The 19,711-nt window shown below is 41.5% G+C and overlaps 1 protein-coding gene across 5 annotated transcripts in view; it reads left to right on the top strand.

The window, feature by feature from the left end:
• The window catches only part of DENND3 (DENN domain containing 3), an 80,224-nt gene extending 67,451 nt beyond the window's left edge, over window positions 1–12,773 (top strand). For 4 of the 5 annotated variants that reach the window (XM_075581647.1, XM_075581646.1, XM_075581648.1 and 1 more), the window contains 5 exons: window positions 231–391; window positions 1,950–2,083; window positions 8,561–8,679; window positions 8,764–8,901; window positions 10,174–12,773. In XM_075581647.1, the coding sequence (XP_075437762.1) occupies window positions 231–391; window positions 1,950–2,083; window positions 8,561–8,679; window positions 8,764–8,901; window positions 10,174–10,374 (753 nt within the window). In that variant the 3' untranslated portion in view covers window positions 10,375–12,773. Of the gene's footprint in view, window positions 1–230; window positions 392–481; window positions 571–1,949; window positions 2,084–8,560; window positions 8,680–8,763; window positions 8,902–10,173 lie in introns of those variants that run through there. The other variant, XR_012791399.1, reaches the window with a different exon arrangement.
• The last annotated feature ends 6,938 nt before the right edge of the window (window positions 12,774–19,711 follow it).

Raw genomic sequence — 19,711 nt, 5'->3', positions numbered from 1 at the left:
GTTATAAATGGGTCAGGTGTCAATAATCCAATGGCCTTGTTTACTCCCTTTTGCTTTGTTTTAAACCGTTGGGTTTTCCAAAGTTGTCTGCCGTTGGAATATGATTGCAAGATGGACCAGAGCTTGGGAAACCTGTGTGAAATGCTGATTTATTTATTTTTTAATGCATTTTGAATGAGATCTGTGAGGCTGTACTGCATGTATTTTCTGTCGGATGTTTTTTCTCCTAGAGATGCATGGTGGGAGTGGAACAAAGCCAAGTATGGATTGGTTCAAGTGATTCTACCATCTATATCATAAACACTCACAGCATGTCCTGTAATAAGCAGCTCACTGACCATCGCTGTGAGGTAGTGGACATCGTAGCAGAAGACAGTAATCGTCAGAGAAGGTGTGTATGTATCTGCTGCCGCTGCTGCAATACTGTACAGACTTTTCTTACAAGTCATTAAAATGTTTCTCACTTTATCTATATCTGTAGCACAGCGCGTTGTCATGTGGCACACATCAATACTACACGGTGTGTAATGGCGATAGTTCCCATTACATTATCTACATCTGCCTGTCATGGTTAGTGATGTGTGTGTCCGCCAGCTTCCGCTTATTTACTTGCGATTGATGTTAACTAATGAGATGGGTTAATCCAGGGGTGCTCGACTCCAGTCCTCAAGCCCCCTTCCCCCCCCCCCTCCCAACAGGTCAGGTTTTCAGGATATCCCAGCTTCAGCACAGGTGGCTCAATCAGAGGCTCTGTTAAAGACTGAGTTTCTGATTGAGCCGTCTGTGCTGAAGCAGGGTCTGATTGATCCACATGTTCTGAAACAGGGATATTCTGAAAATATGACCTGTTGGGGGGTGGAGGGCGCGGGCTCCCTGGAGTTGAGTGCCCCTGGATTAAGCCGCGCAGCATGACATGTAATACTGTATGGGACCTGTTTTTGTTCGTCCCACCTGCCTGACACGTGGTACCTATCACATAATGCTTTCTGAACTGGGGAAGAGAAGAGATATTCATCATAAGGCCGCGCTTATAGTGCTGGCGACGCGAACGATGACATCGCCATCAGCGAAAGTTATCATTTGATTTGAAGCGACGTCGCTGGCGACAAGGCCAGTGACGCCACTAAAAGGGGCGGGCTGCGCAATTTGATTGGTTTAGAGACAGTCACATGTGGCGACTGTCTCTAAAAAAATCAAATTTACCCGGCTTCAAAATTTTTGGTTGCTCCGTCGTTGTCGCGCTTACTATAAGCGCTTGCGACGGAGTCAATGAATTTGTTTCGGAGCGATGTCACCGTTGCAAGGCACTAAAGCGCAGCCTAAGCCAAAAAAAAGGTAGTCTGTGTTGTACTGTGTATTGTTATAGGTCCATATTTACTAAGCAGTGCTATGCTTTGGGCCATAAAATGTCTTGTGACACAGCAAGGTGTCTTATGCATAATGTTGCTTTTGTATATATGGGCCATTATATCACACATAATATTGTAATTCTCTTGTATAAATACTTAATCTATATGTAATTTGTGCCTTGCTTGGGCTTGTTTTCTAACCCTTTCACCACCGGAGACCTTCAAAGCATTGCTGGTTTCACGTGTAATTCTGTTTTAGGATAGAGTGACGTGTGTTTAGTCCGTATTATTAAACCATATACCCATTGCTTTGTTGCCTTAGTTACATGTCTAATAGTGGTGCTAAACCACATTCTGTGCCGGTTGCGCACATCCAGATTCTTGTGAGCATGTAAATGATTTATTTATAAGGCGACCACATTGCTGTAATGTACAACGGAGGGAGATGAGACAAGAACATAAACCAACATGCAGAAATATAATAACACATTAACATCGAATGATACAATGGATAGAGAAGGTCTGAGAGAGGTAGAACAGGTTTTGGTTACATTGATGTTATTTTTTTCTCTTCTCTTTTCCCCCCCATTGCATGTAAAGTTTATCCTATTCATGCAGTGTAGACGGAACGGTATTTGCATGGGACATAAACACCCTGAAGATACATCACAAATTTCAATTGCAGTGTCAAAATATCACATCTATGAAAATCCACAACGATATGCTCTGGTGCTGTAAGTACTCCAATATTCCAGATTTTATTTGTATTTTTTGGTAAACTCACCCCGATAAAATTGGATCAAGATGATGCCTTTATTGACTGAGCGATGCAAGGCTTTTTAGGACTATGTACATCTCGGCCTCTTAATGGAAGTGGTATTTAAAAATTGTCCACCTGAAAACTGAGCCAATATCCCGCCTGTCTGATTGTGCATTTTTTTTTTTTTTTTAAACATATTTTTATTAAATGGGAAGGGAATGGGTACAGAAAATAAAAAAGGGGAGGGAGGTGGAACAACCATTTTGTGACAGAATTGTTACAATGACAACAATCGCATAACATATACAAAGTTTTGAATTTTATCAGTGACATATCCTACACGCATCACTCCCAGATCCTCTAGCCTATCGGGGCCTCACCCCTATCCAACATCCCAGGGGTCCCAGACTCTTATCAAACTTCCTTGTGGTGTGATTCAAAAATGGGTTGCGTCTTTCCATTAATGGCACATCGTTAACCCTTCTAATGACCTCTCTTCTGGAGGGCGGCAGTGTCCTTTTTCCACGCTGCAGCTACCGCGCACCTAGCCGCCGTTAAAATATGCATCATTAATTTAGCAGAGTAATGATTTACATCTTCCATAGATTTAGCCAAAATAATTAAAATTGGGTCTAGCGGAACCTTGAATCCAGTCACATCTTCTATCAATGTCAAAACTGTCCTGCAGTATGTCTTCTGCACGACTGGGCAAAACCCCCATGTATGTGCTAAATCCCCCATCTGTCCGCATCCCCTCCAACATCTATCAGGTGTCTCCGGGAACATTTGCTTGAACCTTTTGGGGGTGTAATACCAGCGTAACAAAACGCTGTAAATATTCTCCTTTGTAACTGTACATATAGAAGTTTTGCCCGCATTGTCCCATATATCTTCTCAGTCCTTTCTTATTTCAGTCTGGAAATCCACTACCCACTGGTCCATATATTTATGGGCCTGGGTATTCTTTTGGGGGATTACACCTTGGTACAGGGATGAGATCAGGCCCTTTTTGATATATATTTTTTTTGTTTTGCATAAATCTTCAAATCGTGTATATTTAGGGAATTCCTCCTCATAGAAGCCCTGGCGCACATGTTGGACCTGCATATATTTAAACACCTCCGTCCGATGGAAACCATATTTTCTCATCAGTTCCTCAAACGACATCAACTTATATTTTTCCATTAGATCTCCCATCTCTAGAATTCCTCTCTGTCTCCAGGTTTCAAAATCCCGACCCTGAAACCCCGGCAAAAACCCTGGATTACCGAACAGGGGCGTACGTCTCGATGTAGTTGACATAACTTTTTATTTCTTTTTTGCTAACTGCCAGATTTTTAAAGTAAACCCGATTACCGCCAGCTCAGGCTGTCGCCCAGGCCCAGTCCTAGAGCTCGACCACAGCAGAGTAGGTAGGCCAACCGGGTATTTAAGTGAGCTTTCCAGATCCACCCAAGCATAGGTCCCTCCCGGGGAATTCCAATAAACCACTTGTTTCAAATGAGAAGCTTTATAATATTTTAGAATATTTGGAACCGCTAGACACCCTCCTTCTTTAGACTCGAGCATAATTGACCTAACTATTCTCTGTTATTTGTTTCCAAATGAATTGCATAATACGGTTTTGGATTTCTTTTATATTTATATGTGGAACAGATATTGGTAATATTTGGAAGTAACATAAAAACTACAGAGAATATTCATCTTACCCGCGGTTATACGCCCTAGCCAGGAAATATGGTGGGAATTTCAAACTTGTAGATCTTTAATCATTTTAAAAAAAAGGTTGGAATAGTTATATTTATATAATGAGTCGTAGTCCCTATTAAGGTATATCCCCAAATACTTCATATGTGTCTTTTTCCACCTACGGTATAGTCAAAATGTCGTTTAAGATCGTCGACCTCCTTTTCCATTAACGTTAAATTTAGCGCTTCTGCTTTTCCCACATTAACTTTATACCCAGACAACTCTCCAAACTTCCGGAGAGCGTATTGTAAATTCGGGAGAGATGTCAATGGGTTAGCTATAGTAAGAATATCATCTTCAAAAAGTGATAATTTGTAACACATCTTTTATATGAATCCCTTGGTATACTTGGGGAAGCTCTGATTGACATGATGGGTTCAATTGTCAGGGCAAAAAGAAGAGGAGAGAGGAGACAACCCTGTCGAGTCCCGTTCTTAATTGTTATCAGACTCCTCCCCCTTTCCCACCCCAGGATCTTCAAAGTGACTGTCGGCGTCTGGTAGAGGGGCCCCGGACCCCTTGTAAAAAAAAAAAAAAAAAAAATGAAAATCCACATGCTTCCAACATCCTATCTAAAAAATCCCATCTTATCCTATCAAATGCCTTTTCCGCATCTAGGCTCAATAACATTGCTTTCGTCTTAGATTTATGTATCTGGTCTATCACATTAATAATTGTCCTTGTGTTATCCGATGCCTGGCGTTCGCTCACAAAACCTACCTGGTCATAATGGATTCATCTAGGGAGTACAGTTCAACCTGTTAGCCAAAATGTTACTATAATTTTTCACATCCGTATTGAGCAATGATATTGGTCTGTTGCTAACATAAAGGGTCCTTACCCTTTTTAGGGATCACCAGTATATTGGCTTTCGTCATCTGTGGGGGATTTGTTTTCCGCTAAGAAAATCATTGAATAAATCTAATAGCACCTCAGCCGATCAATCATCATCCGTGTTATCCTCTCGAAGTCTTCGGTGCTGGCCCGAGCACTGTCAGACCCAGTGCCGACAGAAAAGATGCTAATTCCTCGGGGTAACAGAGGGAGACCTGTCTGCCTTCATGGTTTACCACCAAGCGGTAATGAATACCCTATTCCTGGTGCACCACCATCACTGGACGCAGCCTTCTCCTCCTCTCAATTGTCACAGTGGACAGATCCTGGAAGATATTACATAGTTACATAGTAGATGAGGTTGAAAAAAGACATAGGTCCATCAAGTTCAACCTATGCTAAATTTAGACAACAGATACTTTATCCTATATCTATACTTACTTATTGATCCAGAGGAAGGCAAACAAAAAACCCCATTAAGGGGAAAAATTAATTCCTTCCTGACTCCAAGAATTGGCAATCGGATTAATCCCTGGATCAACATCCTTCCCATGTATACTTATTTGATATATCCCTGTATACCTTTCCCATCTAAAAAGATGTCCAAGATCTGGATGGAATTGTTTTCAAATTCAATGTAGCTACTGTTTCTGCAGCCTTTTACAATCCTTTCCTTGGTTGCATTTTGGTGGAGTATTAGGACCACATCTCTGCTTCTTTTGGGGTCTTAAAATCTCAGTCCTATGGCTCTGAGCTCTGTCCATCAGAAGATCACCATCTTGTAACTGGGGATCAATTGACGAAACAGTCTCTTAAGGTATGGCTGGAGGGATTCTGCGGAGACTGACTCAGGGACATGGCGGATTCGTAAACTCTGCCTTCGCTCCCTCTTCTCTATATCGTCTATACCATCCCTCATATCTCTTCATTGAGATGCAGGACCTCATCGTCCGTATTTACCTGATTTTGTAAAGAAATGTCCTTTTTATATTTACACTCCGTACTTCTTTTAGCCAATAAAGAAACTTCTGTTTTTAAATTCCTTTACAGCTCTATCCAGAGCTGACTGAAAGCCTGCTTGCATTTCTTTAAGCATGTTCTGGAGGTCCTCTTTAGTAATTACTGTCTCTCTCTCTGCCATACTCCGCTCTGTCAAAAACAGCTCTCACCGCTGCCTCCTCCCCTGCTGGGGCCCTCTCCGCCGAGTTTCTTGGGGTAGCCTTTCTGTCAGACATATCCCCCTCAGGTCCTGCAACTTGCCTATCACCTTCCCTGGCTGTTGTTGCAGCCGTGCGCTCACCTTGGCGGCGCCATCTTTATTCTTCCTTCTCTCCGCTATCGCTGGCTGTCCGTGGCTGTAGCGGGAGAGATCTGGGGCGTCCCCGGTTTTGGGTGTTTTCTTTTGTGCCATCCCCGGCTGGTGCGGTGTCTCTCGGGGCTGATCGGAGCGGCGATCAGGGGTTACAGTGTATTCTAACGGTGGAGTGCATGGCGCTTCCCTAGCTCGTGTGCATCCGCAAGAACGCCACGCGCGCGGCCTGGATTTTGTGTATTTTTTTAACATGATGATTATTTCTACAGTTTTACTGATGATGATCATTTAAACCCATTCCACTTGCAAAACAATTTCGATTAAACTTCCTTTATCCATGTTTTAAAGTTAAAACCGTTATAAACCTCACCCTTTTCCCCAGTGAAACGTTCTATTGTATGCAGATTAGAAAGGTTGACCTTCAGGTCCAGACTGTTTTAAATTGTCCTGCGAATTCCTTCTTATTTTCACTTTCACCTCACTTTGTGTCATTCTTTTGAAAGTCGGTATAAGCAGAAACCTGTCTGTTTTGTTCAGTACATTAACCATTGTGTTACCGAGTCTGTATTCAAATGGTAATTCTAAAGTGTAGGTTTATGTAATGAAACGGGGAAAGTCCGTCCACGAGAACAACCATGAGGCCAGGTTTTCAGGATTTCTTTAATAACCACTTTAATAACCTACCTCTAATTATCACTAACACAACTTGCTTAGGTCCTTTAGATGTTTGACTGAAAACCTTCCCGGTGTGCAGCCGTGAATGGTTAAACATGCTGTAGTTCTGCACAGCACCACAACCCTTGTATAACCGGCGTCTGCACTGTGAGATATTGCAAGTCCCTCCGTCATTGAAAGTATTCATACCCGAGTAAGCACCACGCTAAATGATATCATGTCACTGTTTTAGGATAAAGCCCGGAGTTAAAGACAAATATAGCTGTAGAAGGATTTACTGTCTCCAGGGCTGTGTCTGTATGGCAGCGGATATAGTACAGTAGGTATGCGACAGAGCGCATGGCGTCACGCACGTCTGTCAGCCAAGCGATATGTGGTCTGCGATTCACAGCAATGGGGAGGTTAAGTGGTCACGCTGGCCATCCAAACAAAATACAGTTGCTCTTCACCCTCAAGGCTTTTAAAAAGGGGCATTGCCTCCTAGGATCAGAGTGAACCAATTCCTGTGACATGTTGAAGGGTCTTATCTGGGTACTTGATAATTTTGTAATTTTGTTACCTAAATTCGGTTTAGGAGGAGTTTGGTTTCCACTGGCTACTCCCTCTTGTGTGATCAGCAAGTGCTTGTACAGCCAGTCCCGTTCCTACTACCTCCCCCTGTCTTTATTGGCTCTCTAAGGACAGGGTGGGTGGGATAAGGGGAGAGAAAATATTTGATTGCCAAACACTTCCCCATTCAGAGGATATGAAGAAACTAAACAGGCCGACATTGTGTGATTGCATTCTCGCCTAAAGACAACACACCGTATTTATTAAATTGGTCAATGGAACTTTTTATGTCATCAGCAGTATCACACTTTAGTGGATAAGGAGCGGCTCACTGAGTAAAGACACAAATGGTGTAAACAATGATAATGCATTTGAATCGGGGGGGGGGGGGAACCTGGTTAAATTCCCGGTGTTGGCTCCTTGTGACCTTGGGCAATTTACTTTATCTCCCTGTGCTTCAGGCACCAAAAACATAGATTGGAAACTCATCTGGGCAGGGGCGTCTGTAAAACGCCTATGTATGTATGTATGTATATCTTTATTTTTATAGCACCAGCAGTAATACACGTGATACTCATATAAATAACAAATAATAAAAATAACACATAATGGGAAGTGCTTTCAGACATAAAAGTGACATTTAGGAAAATGAGTCCCTGTCCCGAACAGCTTACAATCGAATTGGTAAGTAGGGGGAACGTACAGAGACAGTAGGAAGGTGTTCTGGTGAGTGCGTCTGCAAGGGGTCATGGTCGATGTATGAGGTGTAAAGTATCAGCCACAGAGCTTCTCATATGCTTCGATAAGGAGGTGTGTTTTAAGATGGGTCTTAAAGGTGGATAGAGAGGGTGCTAGTCGGATATTGAGGTGGAGGACATTCCAGAGGGGTGGGGCAGTGAGTGCGAAAGGTTTAAGGCGGGAGAAGGCTTTAGACACAAAAGAGGTAGAGAGAAGACATCCTTGAGCAGAATGCAAGTCTGGATGGCGTAAAGCGAGAAATTAGAGCTGAGATGTATGGAGGGGCAGAATGGTGTCGGGGGCAAGTGGTAGAGGGAGAAGAGATCAGCAACAATGCATCCTCATTGACAGCGGAAAAGAATCGAGGAAGGCAGGAGGAGAGATAGGAAGAGGTGTAGGATGGGAGGAGGATACAGAGGGGATGTCGTGACGTATGGATTACTATACTGCAATTGGGAAGCGCTTTGATTCCCATTGTGAGAAAAAGCGCTATATGAAATAACTATTATTATGATCAGGCCCAAAGTTTCTTAACTTGGATCGAAATGTGGAAGTTTCTGTTTTAGTTACCGTCTTCATTTCACCCGTTTACAGGCTCAAGAGACTGCATTGCTGTAACAAAAAAGAATGGTCAATTACTTCAGAAGCTGCAACATACAGAGAACCTCACAAAGACGGGCTCATTTTTTAATTGCATTCAATTGTTCCCTGAGGTACAGTACAGTATGTAATAAATTAATACGCTGTAGATGGTACTTTTTGTTTTACTCTGGTTAAAGTTTTTGTTTTTGTTTCAGAAAGGGCAACTGTGGGCGACCTATATAGGAAGCAATGAAGTCTGTATATTAGAAATGAATGATTTCTCAAAGCCTCATCATAAGATTGTGCTTCAGGATTGTACTGAGATCAGTTGTATGTTAAAGGTGAAAAACCAGGTAAAGTTCTGACTGTTTTCTACTTTAAAGGGGCTATTTATCAATAATAGATGATCAAGCAGGTCATTTGTATGTAATTTCCCAGAATCCCTGGCTGTAGTGGAAGCATTGTATGCTAAGAGATAATGGGTAATAGTGTTGCAGACCTGTCTGAGACATTTTAATGTTGTATTATCTGCAATCAGATCTAGAAATTGTGCAGCCTCTTCTGGGTATGGGTAATAAAAATTAAAATGCAACATCTAGTGTTAAAGACCAAACAAAACTGCGATATGAAGAGCCTGACATTAACTTTGTATATGTGAGTTCATATGAACAGGTTTACAGAAGTATATATTTGATTTTACACTATATGTTGCATTTTATTTTTGCTACACCTACGCCAAAGCGTCTGCGCTATACAGATTCAGGAATAGCAATTGATAACATTGACTGATTTTGCCCACTAGGCCTGCCCATAGTAAAGAAGGGACATTAGGAGGTGTGAAGGTCCCTGTGATGATTTTACACTGCATGGCAACATAAATCACAAACCTTTAAAAAAACAAAACAAAATGAAAACCTCCACCCACACCACCCATTTGTTTAGATAATGTGTCTGTGTCCCCACTGATTCTGTGCTTCCTTGTCCCAGGCTGAGTAGCACACGCTGTGTAATGTAGCAGTCAAAAACTTGAGGGAATCCATGTAAATATGCAAAGGAAGCCAAGTGCCACATGCTCAATGTGCTTTTTTTTTAGCAGCGTGACCGCTGTATGCCGTTACAACGGGGTGAATGAAGCATGTGGAAGATGCACAGATCCTCGTAGTGTAGTGCTGGAGGGAAACTATTAGTAGAGTCCTGAAGACATGGCCATGGTTCCACTCTATGCTCTGCAAAGGATTGAAGGCCCTGCTGGCAGGAATGGGCTTCAGCAACTGCTCTTTTCTGTGCGGTCTCCAAGAAATAGCATGGTGTCCATGTATAAAACAACGAGTCTGTTGAAATATTTGCTTCTAATGATGATTCATTATACTGTTTTTAACCAGTTTGTGTCTAGCCCTTTATGTTTTGCTGTATTAGCTGTATTTGCTGTATTCTGCAGATCCCGTTCAATTTAAGAGCTTTTTACATAGACCTGACCCCCCCCCCCCCGCATCCCCCTCACGATGGCCTCTCAAAGTTTGTGTTTATACGTTGTGCATCACCCACAGCACTGTATATGTTGCAAGGTATTGTGAAAATCATGGCGTTACCGTAATTTAATTGTCTTTTCTTATTATTATTTTTAGATATGGGTTGGCAGTAGAGGAACATCACAGTGCAAATCCAAAGGGAAGATATATGTAATTGATGCTGAAAGGAAGAGTGTGGAGAAGGAGTTGGTAGCACACACTGACATAGTAAAATCATTATGTTCTGCGGAGGACAGATATATTTTAAGTGGATCTGGAAAAGAAGATGGGAAGGTGGCTATCTGGAAGGTGGAATAATTAAATTTTCAATATGAATATGAAGAGCACTACAGACAATGCTTTCAGAATTATTCTGTACAAAAAAGTTGCTCTACAAATACCAGCGTGGGTAGAGTAGAGCCGGTAGTGACTGTTCTGAAGCCTTTGTTTTGGCACATGGAATATGAACTGCAAATAGGTCTGAGTTACCTCCAGGAAAAGGTATTTCGTAATACAGCGTATAAAACCTGGTTTAATAAGTCACTTTTGGAAAAGGAGCTAATTTCTACAGATATTCTTGAGCAGCTTATCAAGAACATTGACTATTAAACAATTGACCAGTTCTATGCAATGACCAAGCAGAAAGGTATTGACTTTCCAGTAGTCATGAGGCCATGAAATTGGAAACTATGGCCATACCGCAACGTACTCATTGAGTATTTTGGATAAGACTGAGTGGGGGGCAAAAGGAGCTCAACATTGAATGTGTTGATGAATTGTATGGCACCACTGCCTAATCCAAATTACTTTCAAATTCCACGTTGGTTTACTTTTCATGTGTTGGCTGTTCAAATGAACTGTGTACTGTACTTTGGCAAGCATAATTCCAGCCGTTGGAACAGTTCTCCCTGCTGATTTTGTTTTTATACATATGCCTGCAGATTATTTAAAGTAATCACTTGAATATATTAAATCACACATTCCAATTTTGTGATTCAAATTCTTAATTAATAGTATTCCTAAATGTTATTCTAGGTTACACAGACACTTATGTTGCATACCTCACAATTGAAGAAGGAACGTATGATATTGACCCCCTTCTGACATAAGTAAAAGCTATAAATCGTTAGTTTTAGGATCAATAAAAAAGTATCGCGTGCTGTAGGATCCACTTTAAAGCAACAGTGTGCAATGCAAGTATTTCCAGAAGGCTTCACGCCAGGGCAGTTTTGAATGGCTCGGTTCGCTCATCTGTGACCAATGAAGAGACAGACACACTGCATTTTGTATTTTGAGCTGTTCTCATGTTTAGCACTGAGTGATTACATGAGGTTTACTATCCGAGCACCGGAGCAGGCATTCTGTGCTGATCACTTCTAACTTTACAGTAGATAAAGGAGCCATTAATTTGAATAGTGTTTGACTTGAATATCTGTTGAATATGTATTTTGCTTAAGAATGCAGCATATACATGTGCTAATGTTAACATGTTGGCTTTTCATTACATATATTTGCCAGTTGTTAAACTAAAAACTGTTGTACAAAAACGTTAATGGGATAAGAACGTTTTAATGCGATGAATCTAGGCCGTGTGGGTTGTATGCTCTGGTGTACTGTACTATTTATTTATTTTAGCCTGATGCTAAACCTGGATATATAAGGGATGCCTGTTGTAGTACAAAGACTAGTCCATAGGGTAAGCCACCCAAGAACATGAGTACTGTACATTTATCATTTTTATGGAACAAATACCCTTGTACATCCCACTTGCCTTATAACACAATTATAGTCCTTAGATCACAATCAACTAGTACATAAATGGAAAATAAAGTGTCATTTATGTACATCCTGCATTGAATTTGTTGATAATACAGTACAGTATAACAACATACACGTTTTTCTTGTATGTGCCGGTAGTCTCTTGGCTATGCTTGGTTTGGATAATTGTTTTATTAGAAAAGGTTATTACATCAGTAAAGGGCTGAATGAAAACAAACTATCTAACATATGTAATGAAGAGATTTATTTCCATTCCCAAACATTTGTATTTTTTGAGTAATGTCAGCAGGAACACAACTCGTATAGTTGCCATTTGTAGTATGTATTAATGTTATTTACATGAGTAGTGTGTATATATAATGGCTTAATCCATTAAGATCTGAAGGACCAGTTTCCTCTCCAAACATTGAGAAGGGGGGACGGTTAAGTTGTTTTTACTTATGCAAGTGCATTTTCCAGTAATGTTTGGTCGTGTAATCATTTTACTCAATGACTAGCTAGGGTAGGACAAGATTTATTAAAAGTAAGAAATATATAGGTTCTCTTACTGTATTCTTTCAGAAAATCACTGCTTTTTACATTTTTGTACCAATGTCTCTTAATGACCATTGCTGGTCTCTCTACAAAGGGAATGGTTCCTGTATTTGGACCAAAGAATACTAGGGAATAGTATAGTGATACCTTGTGTCAAAACTTGTAAATGCTGCTATCTTATTTATATAAATATATATATTTTCTCTAGAAGACTCCATTTGATATGTTTAAAAGTACAATATATTTGTTATTTTATCTTCTATAAGCAACATAAAATGATTTGCTGGTGACATTTCGCATTTGACTAATTATATAAAGCATATTATACAAATGTGTAACACAGAAATACTTTTACACAACTTTTTATAAATTATTTTGTTGGTGAATAAATATTTTGAGCCCCACTCGATCATTTACAATTTTCTCTTTGTGTTCTGGATTTTGCATGTAAGCATTCTGATAGGTTACAGGGGCCAAATTGAAATGGGCATTGCCCTTTAAGACCAAAGTGAACTAATGGTAGTGATTAGAATACATTTTGTTTGAAGGTGCAGTCCCCTTGCTAAATTTTCCACCCCCCTCCTTGATGGGAAGCAGTGGGAACCTGGAACTGAAGTGTGTTCATTTGGGCTCCAGGGACCTCCAGTTACCAAGATACCGGGGGGAGGTGCAGCCAGTAGGGTCCACTGGAAAAAAATGGTGGTATTAATCTCCCATGTTACGTGGATCAATAGTACCCGCAACATCGTCCACAGCTTCCTAATGTTCCGCGTGATGCAGAGGAATGAAATAACCGTGAGGTACTGGCGGCACCGTTCTTGGTATGCAGATCAGGAATCGGGAACCATAGAGGTAAAATTAATCTGGTTAATCTGGACCCCATGATTACTCCCCCCCTCAAACGGAGGACATGCTGCTCCTTGGGGTGTTGGGGTAAGAGGGTGCCAGTTGTATTTGCATTACACAGGACTAGAGCAATGAGTTATAGATGTCCAATGCATGTCGGAGAAATCGTTCGGAAAAGTGGCAGTAAGTATGGTAGAGACAAGGGGCAGATAAACACCATAAACACGCCCTATGCACGTGTAAAGTTTTTCAGGATAGCAGTATTTTTCCATCGCTGGTGGAGGTCTACTTATCGCAATAAATCTGCCAGTTGTAACTAATAGGATGGTTATATTTGTTTCCTGGAATACAAATTAATGTTTCATTTTGCTTTGGTATCTACTACTTTGCATGTTTCTATGCTCCTGTTATATGTATTCTAGTTTCTTCTTTTGTCAGAAAACCGATTGGAGAAGATAATGATGAGAAGAAAGCAGGTTCTACTTGGCACAGTGATGTGTTACAGAAGGGAGGAGCAAACAGGAAGTGAATCCCTTCCCATGTTTCAGCTGGCTGAAAAATGCTTAATTGTCAGAGTATTTTAAAGTACCAGTTAAAATGTAACCTTTATTAGTGTGGCAGGCCTGTACTTCGCAAATAGGTAACCCTTCACTTGTTTTCCGTTAGGGATCCCCTCTTTTGTACCGCCTGCTCCTGATGATGTGCAGATGTGTCTCCGCTGGGCTTCTGCTCTCATGATCGACTTGCAATGCTCCCTTTAGCCAGCGTCCGCTAACTCGTGTGGCTCGCGACCTGGCTCTTAACCACCGCCGGTCAGTCCTGAGATCCCTCCGGATGCAGCTGTTCCCCCTGTGTGCTCTGCCAGGGACCCTTAAAAGATTTCTCTTAGCCAATGAGATTGGATTCGAGAGGAGGGACTGAGACCCTGTCCATCACAAGTCACATCCTCCTGCACCGGAAGTGGGTCCCTGATGTAGCACAGCATGCTGGGAGTTGTAGTTTCCTATTGCAGGGGGGGTGGAGGGGAGAGGAGGGTGGCTGTGTATGTATGTTAGCTGCATACATCTTACCAAGGTTTACATCTCCATAAGCCAATAATTTATTGGCAATTAGTTTAGCACAGCCAGCCCTTGAACCGTTCAAATACATTAAGGTTTTTAACAAAGTTTAAGGGGAAGCATATTTTTAGAGAGAGAAGCGCTGGAAGTGGTCATGCTCTGAAACTGGAGAGTGATGCAGAAACGGTGGTGGAGTCATGGAAACACCTCTGCAGAGAGTGTAGGGTCTGATACAGGGCGGCGCAAACTTTTTTCCCTGCGCACCCCTGCCGGATGACCTCCTCTCTGCGCGCCCTCCTCCTTAACTGGATTCCCAGCATCTGGACGTCATGGCAACGTGACGTCACATGACGCCGCTGCCTGTCTCCAGGTGCCGGCTGAATCACGGTAAGTGAGGTTTACAGAGGCCCTGCAGCTCCCCCGGCACTTTAAGTGCCTTCGGGAGGCGCGTGGGACCTCTGTTAACCCTGCACCCCCTGCTGGTAATCTCACGCCCCCCCTGGTGGTCGCACCCCCCACTTTGCGCACCGCTGGTCTAATACATGGTATTTAAACATGCGTAGGTAAATATAGGGCTATCCTAAATATGAAAAAAATTCAATGATCAAATATGGTCTGAGGTAATTATCTGGTGTAAAATTCCATGTTTACTGAAGTGTAATGAGTACATGGAATAGTCACCCAGCTAATATAGGGAAGTAATTGTAAAGAGCTAGAGGGAGCTGGCAATCAAACCGGCTCAGAGGTTTTGCAGTGACATACGTAGTGTGAATGAGCGGGACTTCTTTTTATTTCTGTGGACAACTTTGGCTGATCTTGTCACGTACCGGATGTGAGAATAAAAATATTATATAGGACTTCACTTCAGAAAATGATGGGCTTGTTGCTTTTAATTAATTTTAAGGAAATTACAGGTATGTTTCTCCCCAGTGCACCGGGACGGCATTGGAGATTGGGCCCGGCCGGAAGTCGAACCCAACTTTAGCTTCAGGCCACAGGTACCCTGGGCATTATTCCACTTATTTAGCTATAACACTGTTTCCTATCGGCATCGTACAGAAATTCTCCACATTTTGTCCCAGAAAACAAAATTGCTTCTGAAGACCTGCTTTTCTCTCAAATGATGGTAGTCAAAGATCAGTTTAGCAAGAGGAAGGTCTTTGGCCCACATGAATTAGAGTCTGGTTCTGCAGGTAAAAGCTCAACATGATGGGGGCCAGTTAGCAAGACGTTTTTGTGCAAGGACTATGAAAAGACTGGGAATTAAGACCTAGATCCATCAAACTCCGATACAGAAAATAAATATTTTCAGCCCAAAAACAAAAAAATGGTACAAGTTATCAACATTGTGCAGCTAAAAATAACGCATTTTTACTGTGTCCGATAAAAATATCGGGAGCAGCAACAAAGAGACTAAATACCGCAAATGTTGTCATTTTGATGCAATGTCATCAGCTCCCGATATTTATCAGAAATGTTCTAACCCCCAAAACACGGCATTATTTTTTAGCACCTGCTCCAGGCTGGTGGTTAGCTTTATCTTGTGTATGTATAGAATGACCAATATATTGGCCATTCTATACATAGGCAAAATAACCTTAATCAGCATAGAAGAGGTGATAAAATAATAACTATACAGTACATTAGAATATATATTAACCCCTTAGTAGCCCAAGTGGTCATTAGTTGGGTTAAATTTAGAGATTTGAATTGTGCACAGATTTTGTTGTTTTTAGGGTCAAGCCAATTGCCAAATGTAAAATCCTGTAACAGCTCACTGAAAGATTGGATCCAATCCTCCTGTCCCAACAGAATCCAAACCTGTGGTATATTTCCTGGCATTTTCCGTGACCATGCAATAGTGTATTGTGTACGTCAAGTCAAACTATTAAAATCTAGCTGTAAAATTCTGTTCCCTAGAACATTTAGACACGTTAACCTTCAACTATATTTCTTGTTGACCTTACCAACTTCCCTTGATTCAGATTCAATTTGATACCAACCTCTGATTTTGCACTTGAATTACCCCTATTTATGAAGATAAAATACATATGAATGTATTAAATAATTAGTCATGTTGGATGTAGCATTGGGGCATCCTTGTCTTCTCTTGCATACATTATGTCACAGAACCCCGTAGCACCCCAAATGAGACAAATATGTATATACAATTTAGTGGGTTTGGGTTTTGAGCGTACGAAGACTGTGTATATCTATTTATAAATCGGAAACCATTTTGATGGGTCTTGTGACCCCTCCTCCTTAGGTTAAGCTCGACCGTCCCACTTAATCCGAGAGAGAGAGAACAAGAACACAACAACACAACAACACACACACAAACCCCGTGTTAGCCGATCTTTAATAATCAAAAATGAATAGACTACGTTCTGTGGCTTACCAAATGCTTTCGAGATACACTGATATCTTCCGGCGGTAGAACAATGAATAAAGCAAGCAAAGGGTTTACTTAAACAGTGTCTCTTGGAATGTTATCTGTGCTTATCCCTCCACTGTGTATAGTATGCGATTTATGACTTGAGGTGTTAAATAGTCCCTGAATGTTAGTGATGTAAGAGCCACATTTGGCTAATAGGGTTATTGGCCAATACTCAAGAGGGTTGGGGATAGTTGCCCCATGTAGGGTGGTTAAGCCCCCCATGGCTGGTGGTGATAAGTAATGTAGATTAAGTTTTCTTTTAACCCCTTTGATGCCTGCGGTGTAATTTCTAACACGATTCTGTAATAATTAATCTTACTGAACGTTATGGTAATGCAGAATAACCTTATGGTTGAAATATTAGCCATGCAATCGTGATGCAGTAAATAATGCGTTACCGGTCTCGATAGTACCTGCATTGCGACTAGTGTTAAAATATCGCACCCTGGAAATTATGACCACAAGATGACATTGGTTATAAAATTATGGTAATAAGACCATCATTATGGGTTTTTTTTAATTTTTTTTTAACTAGGTGCGATATTAACTTTTTAAGTTTTTTATATTAAGTTTAATGGATTAGGCCTAAGTCTCCGGATAAATATGCTACAAATCACTCTCTGCTCATATTACTCGACCTCTCTGCAGCATTTGACACCGTGGACCACCCTCTTCTCCTCCACATTCTCCATACTCTTGGTATTCGGAACAAAGCTCTATCCTGGATCTCCTCTTAACTCTCCCATCGTACTTTCAGTGTCTCTTTTGCCAACACCTCCTCCTCTATCAATCTCTCTGTGGGGGTACCCCAGGGCTCTGTCCTGGGACCCCTTCTCTTCTCTCTTTACACACTCTCTCTAGGGGACATAATCACATCTTTTGGGTTTAAATATCACCTCTATGCTGACGATACACACATTCACCTTTGAACCCCTGACCTTACACCTGCTATACAGACCAAAGTTTCTGAATGTCTCTCTGGAATATCATCCTGGGTGGCCATCCGCCGACTGAAACTTAACATGGCAAAAACAGAGCTCCTTATACTTCTTACCAAACCTGGCCCTATTACCTCCTTCCACATTACTGTTGGAAATACGATCATTCACCCAGTAGCCCAAGCACGCTGCCTAGGGGTCACACTCTATTCCTCTCACATTCTCCTCCCACATTCAAAACGTTTCTAAAACTTGTCGCATTTTCCTCCGCAATATCACAAAGATACGCCCTTTCCTCTGTTACTCGTCTGCTAAAACTCTGACTCAGGCCCTCATTCTCTCCCGTCTCGATTACTGCAACCTCCTGCTGTCCGGCCTCCCTGCCTCTCACCTGTCTCCCCTACAATCTATCCTCAATGCTGCGGCCAGAATCACTCTACTCTTTCCTAAATCTGTCTCCGCGTCTCCCGTCCTGAAATCCCTCTCCTGGCTTCCGATCAAATTCCGCATCTCACACTCCATTCTTCTCACTTTTAAAGCTTTACACTCCTCTGTCCCTCCTTACATCTCAGCCCTAATTTCTCGCTATGCACCATCCCGACTCTTGCGGTCTTCTCAAGGATGTCTTCTTTCTACCCCCTTTGTATCTAAAGCCCTCTCCCGCCTTAAACCTTTCTCAGTGACTGCCCCGCACCTCTGGAATCCCCTTCCCCTCAATACCCGACTAGCACCCTCTCTATCCACCTTTTAAGACCCACCTTAAGACACATTTGCTTAAAGAAGCATATGAATAGCACTGTGGATAATCCTGGACACATGATACATAAAGCTTGGCCCCCTCCAGACGCACTTACTAGTATTCCCTCCTACTGTCTCTATACGTTCTCCTACCTACCAATTAGATTGTAAGCTCCTCGGAGCAGGGACTCCTCTTCCTTAATGTTACGCTTATGTCTGAAGCACTTATTCCCATGACCTGTTATTTATATTATTTGTTATTTATATGATTACAACATGTTACTACTGTGAAGCGCTATGTATATTTATGGCGCTATATAAATAGACATACAATACAGCAATATTCAAAGCATTCATCTACTTCACTGGTTTTCCTGTTAGAAGATGAGTAACGTTTCACTTGGACAATGCCACTCCCGTAACTTACATAAATCACAAAGGGGAAAGGCACAAAGAGTTAACATGCAACAAAAGAGGGTGCAAGAAGATGCTGGGGGGAGAAAGCTGTTCCAGCAGTAGTAGCAGTTCTCATTACAGTGTCCTTGTCTATTTGCCCTCCCTGTTTTTTTTGTTCCTATCCCTTAGCTCATGTTGGAGTTTTGCAGTACAGGTTTTCTCTCTTTCTTCTTTCCTCCCCCCCCACCCCTTTACTGTCCAGAAATGCAAATTACACTGCGCACTCTCCATCAATATATTTAGTTCAAAAGTCGGCTGCTTCTAGGTTGGTGGTCAGGAGAAGTGATCTACTGCCCCATGGAAAACCTCCACACTCGCAGAATAAAGATTTTTCCAAATCACGGATGTACAAAAATATTACATTTATTTAGCACAAGAACAGACAAAAATACACAACGCACAAAGTACGCTTTGCTCTTATATTCTGGGTAGAAAAGCTTGACTAAACGTACAACTGACCAGAGAGTGGAGGAGGGTTTTTTTTTTTATACAGTTTCCAGCAATATAAACTATACAATTATGACACTCCTTAAGTGATCTAATATACACACACCCTGTGATTAAGAACAACTGTGAATAATAGTGACAAAATGGCTAACTAAATAGAAATAGCACATTTCTGTACAGATATCCTAACTAAAAAAGTGTACGTGACGTAAAACAAAAATGTGAATAAAAAGTGTAAGTGACAATATTAAATAGCAGTGACACTGCTGCTCAAACCCACAATGGAACTGTTTCTTTGGTTCTTCTGTTTGTAGATAGAATCCAACAGAGGGAAGCGCGATTTCGACCCGAGGAGAAGAACCGAGAGAACACACAATAGGGTAGCACAGTTTTCACTCAGGGGTTAAATCCACGAATCTGTA

This window comes from Ascaphus truei, chromosome 2 (genome assembly GCF_040206685.1).
Source record: "Ascaphus truei isolate aAscTru1 chromosome 2, aAscTru1.hap1, whole genome shotgun sequence".
NCBI classification, from domain to species: Eukaryota; Metazoa; Chordata; class Amphibia; order Anura; family Ascaphidae; genus Ascaphus; species Ascaphus truei.
The sequence above is the reverse complement of the archived record's forward strand: the minus strand, read 5'-3'. Positions and strand labels throughout refer to the sequence as shown.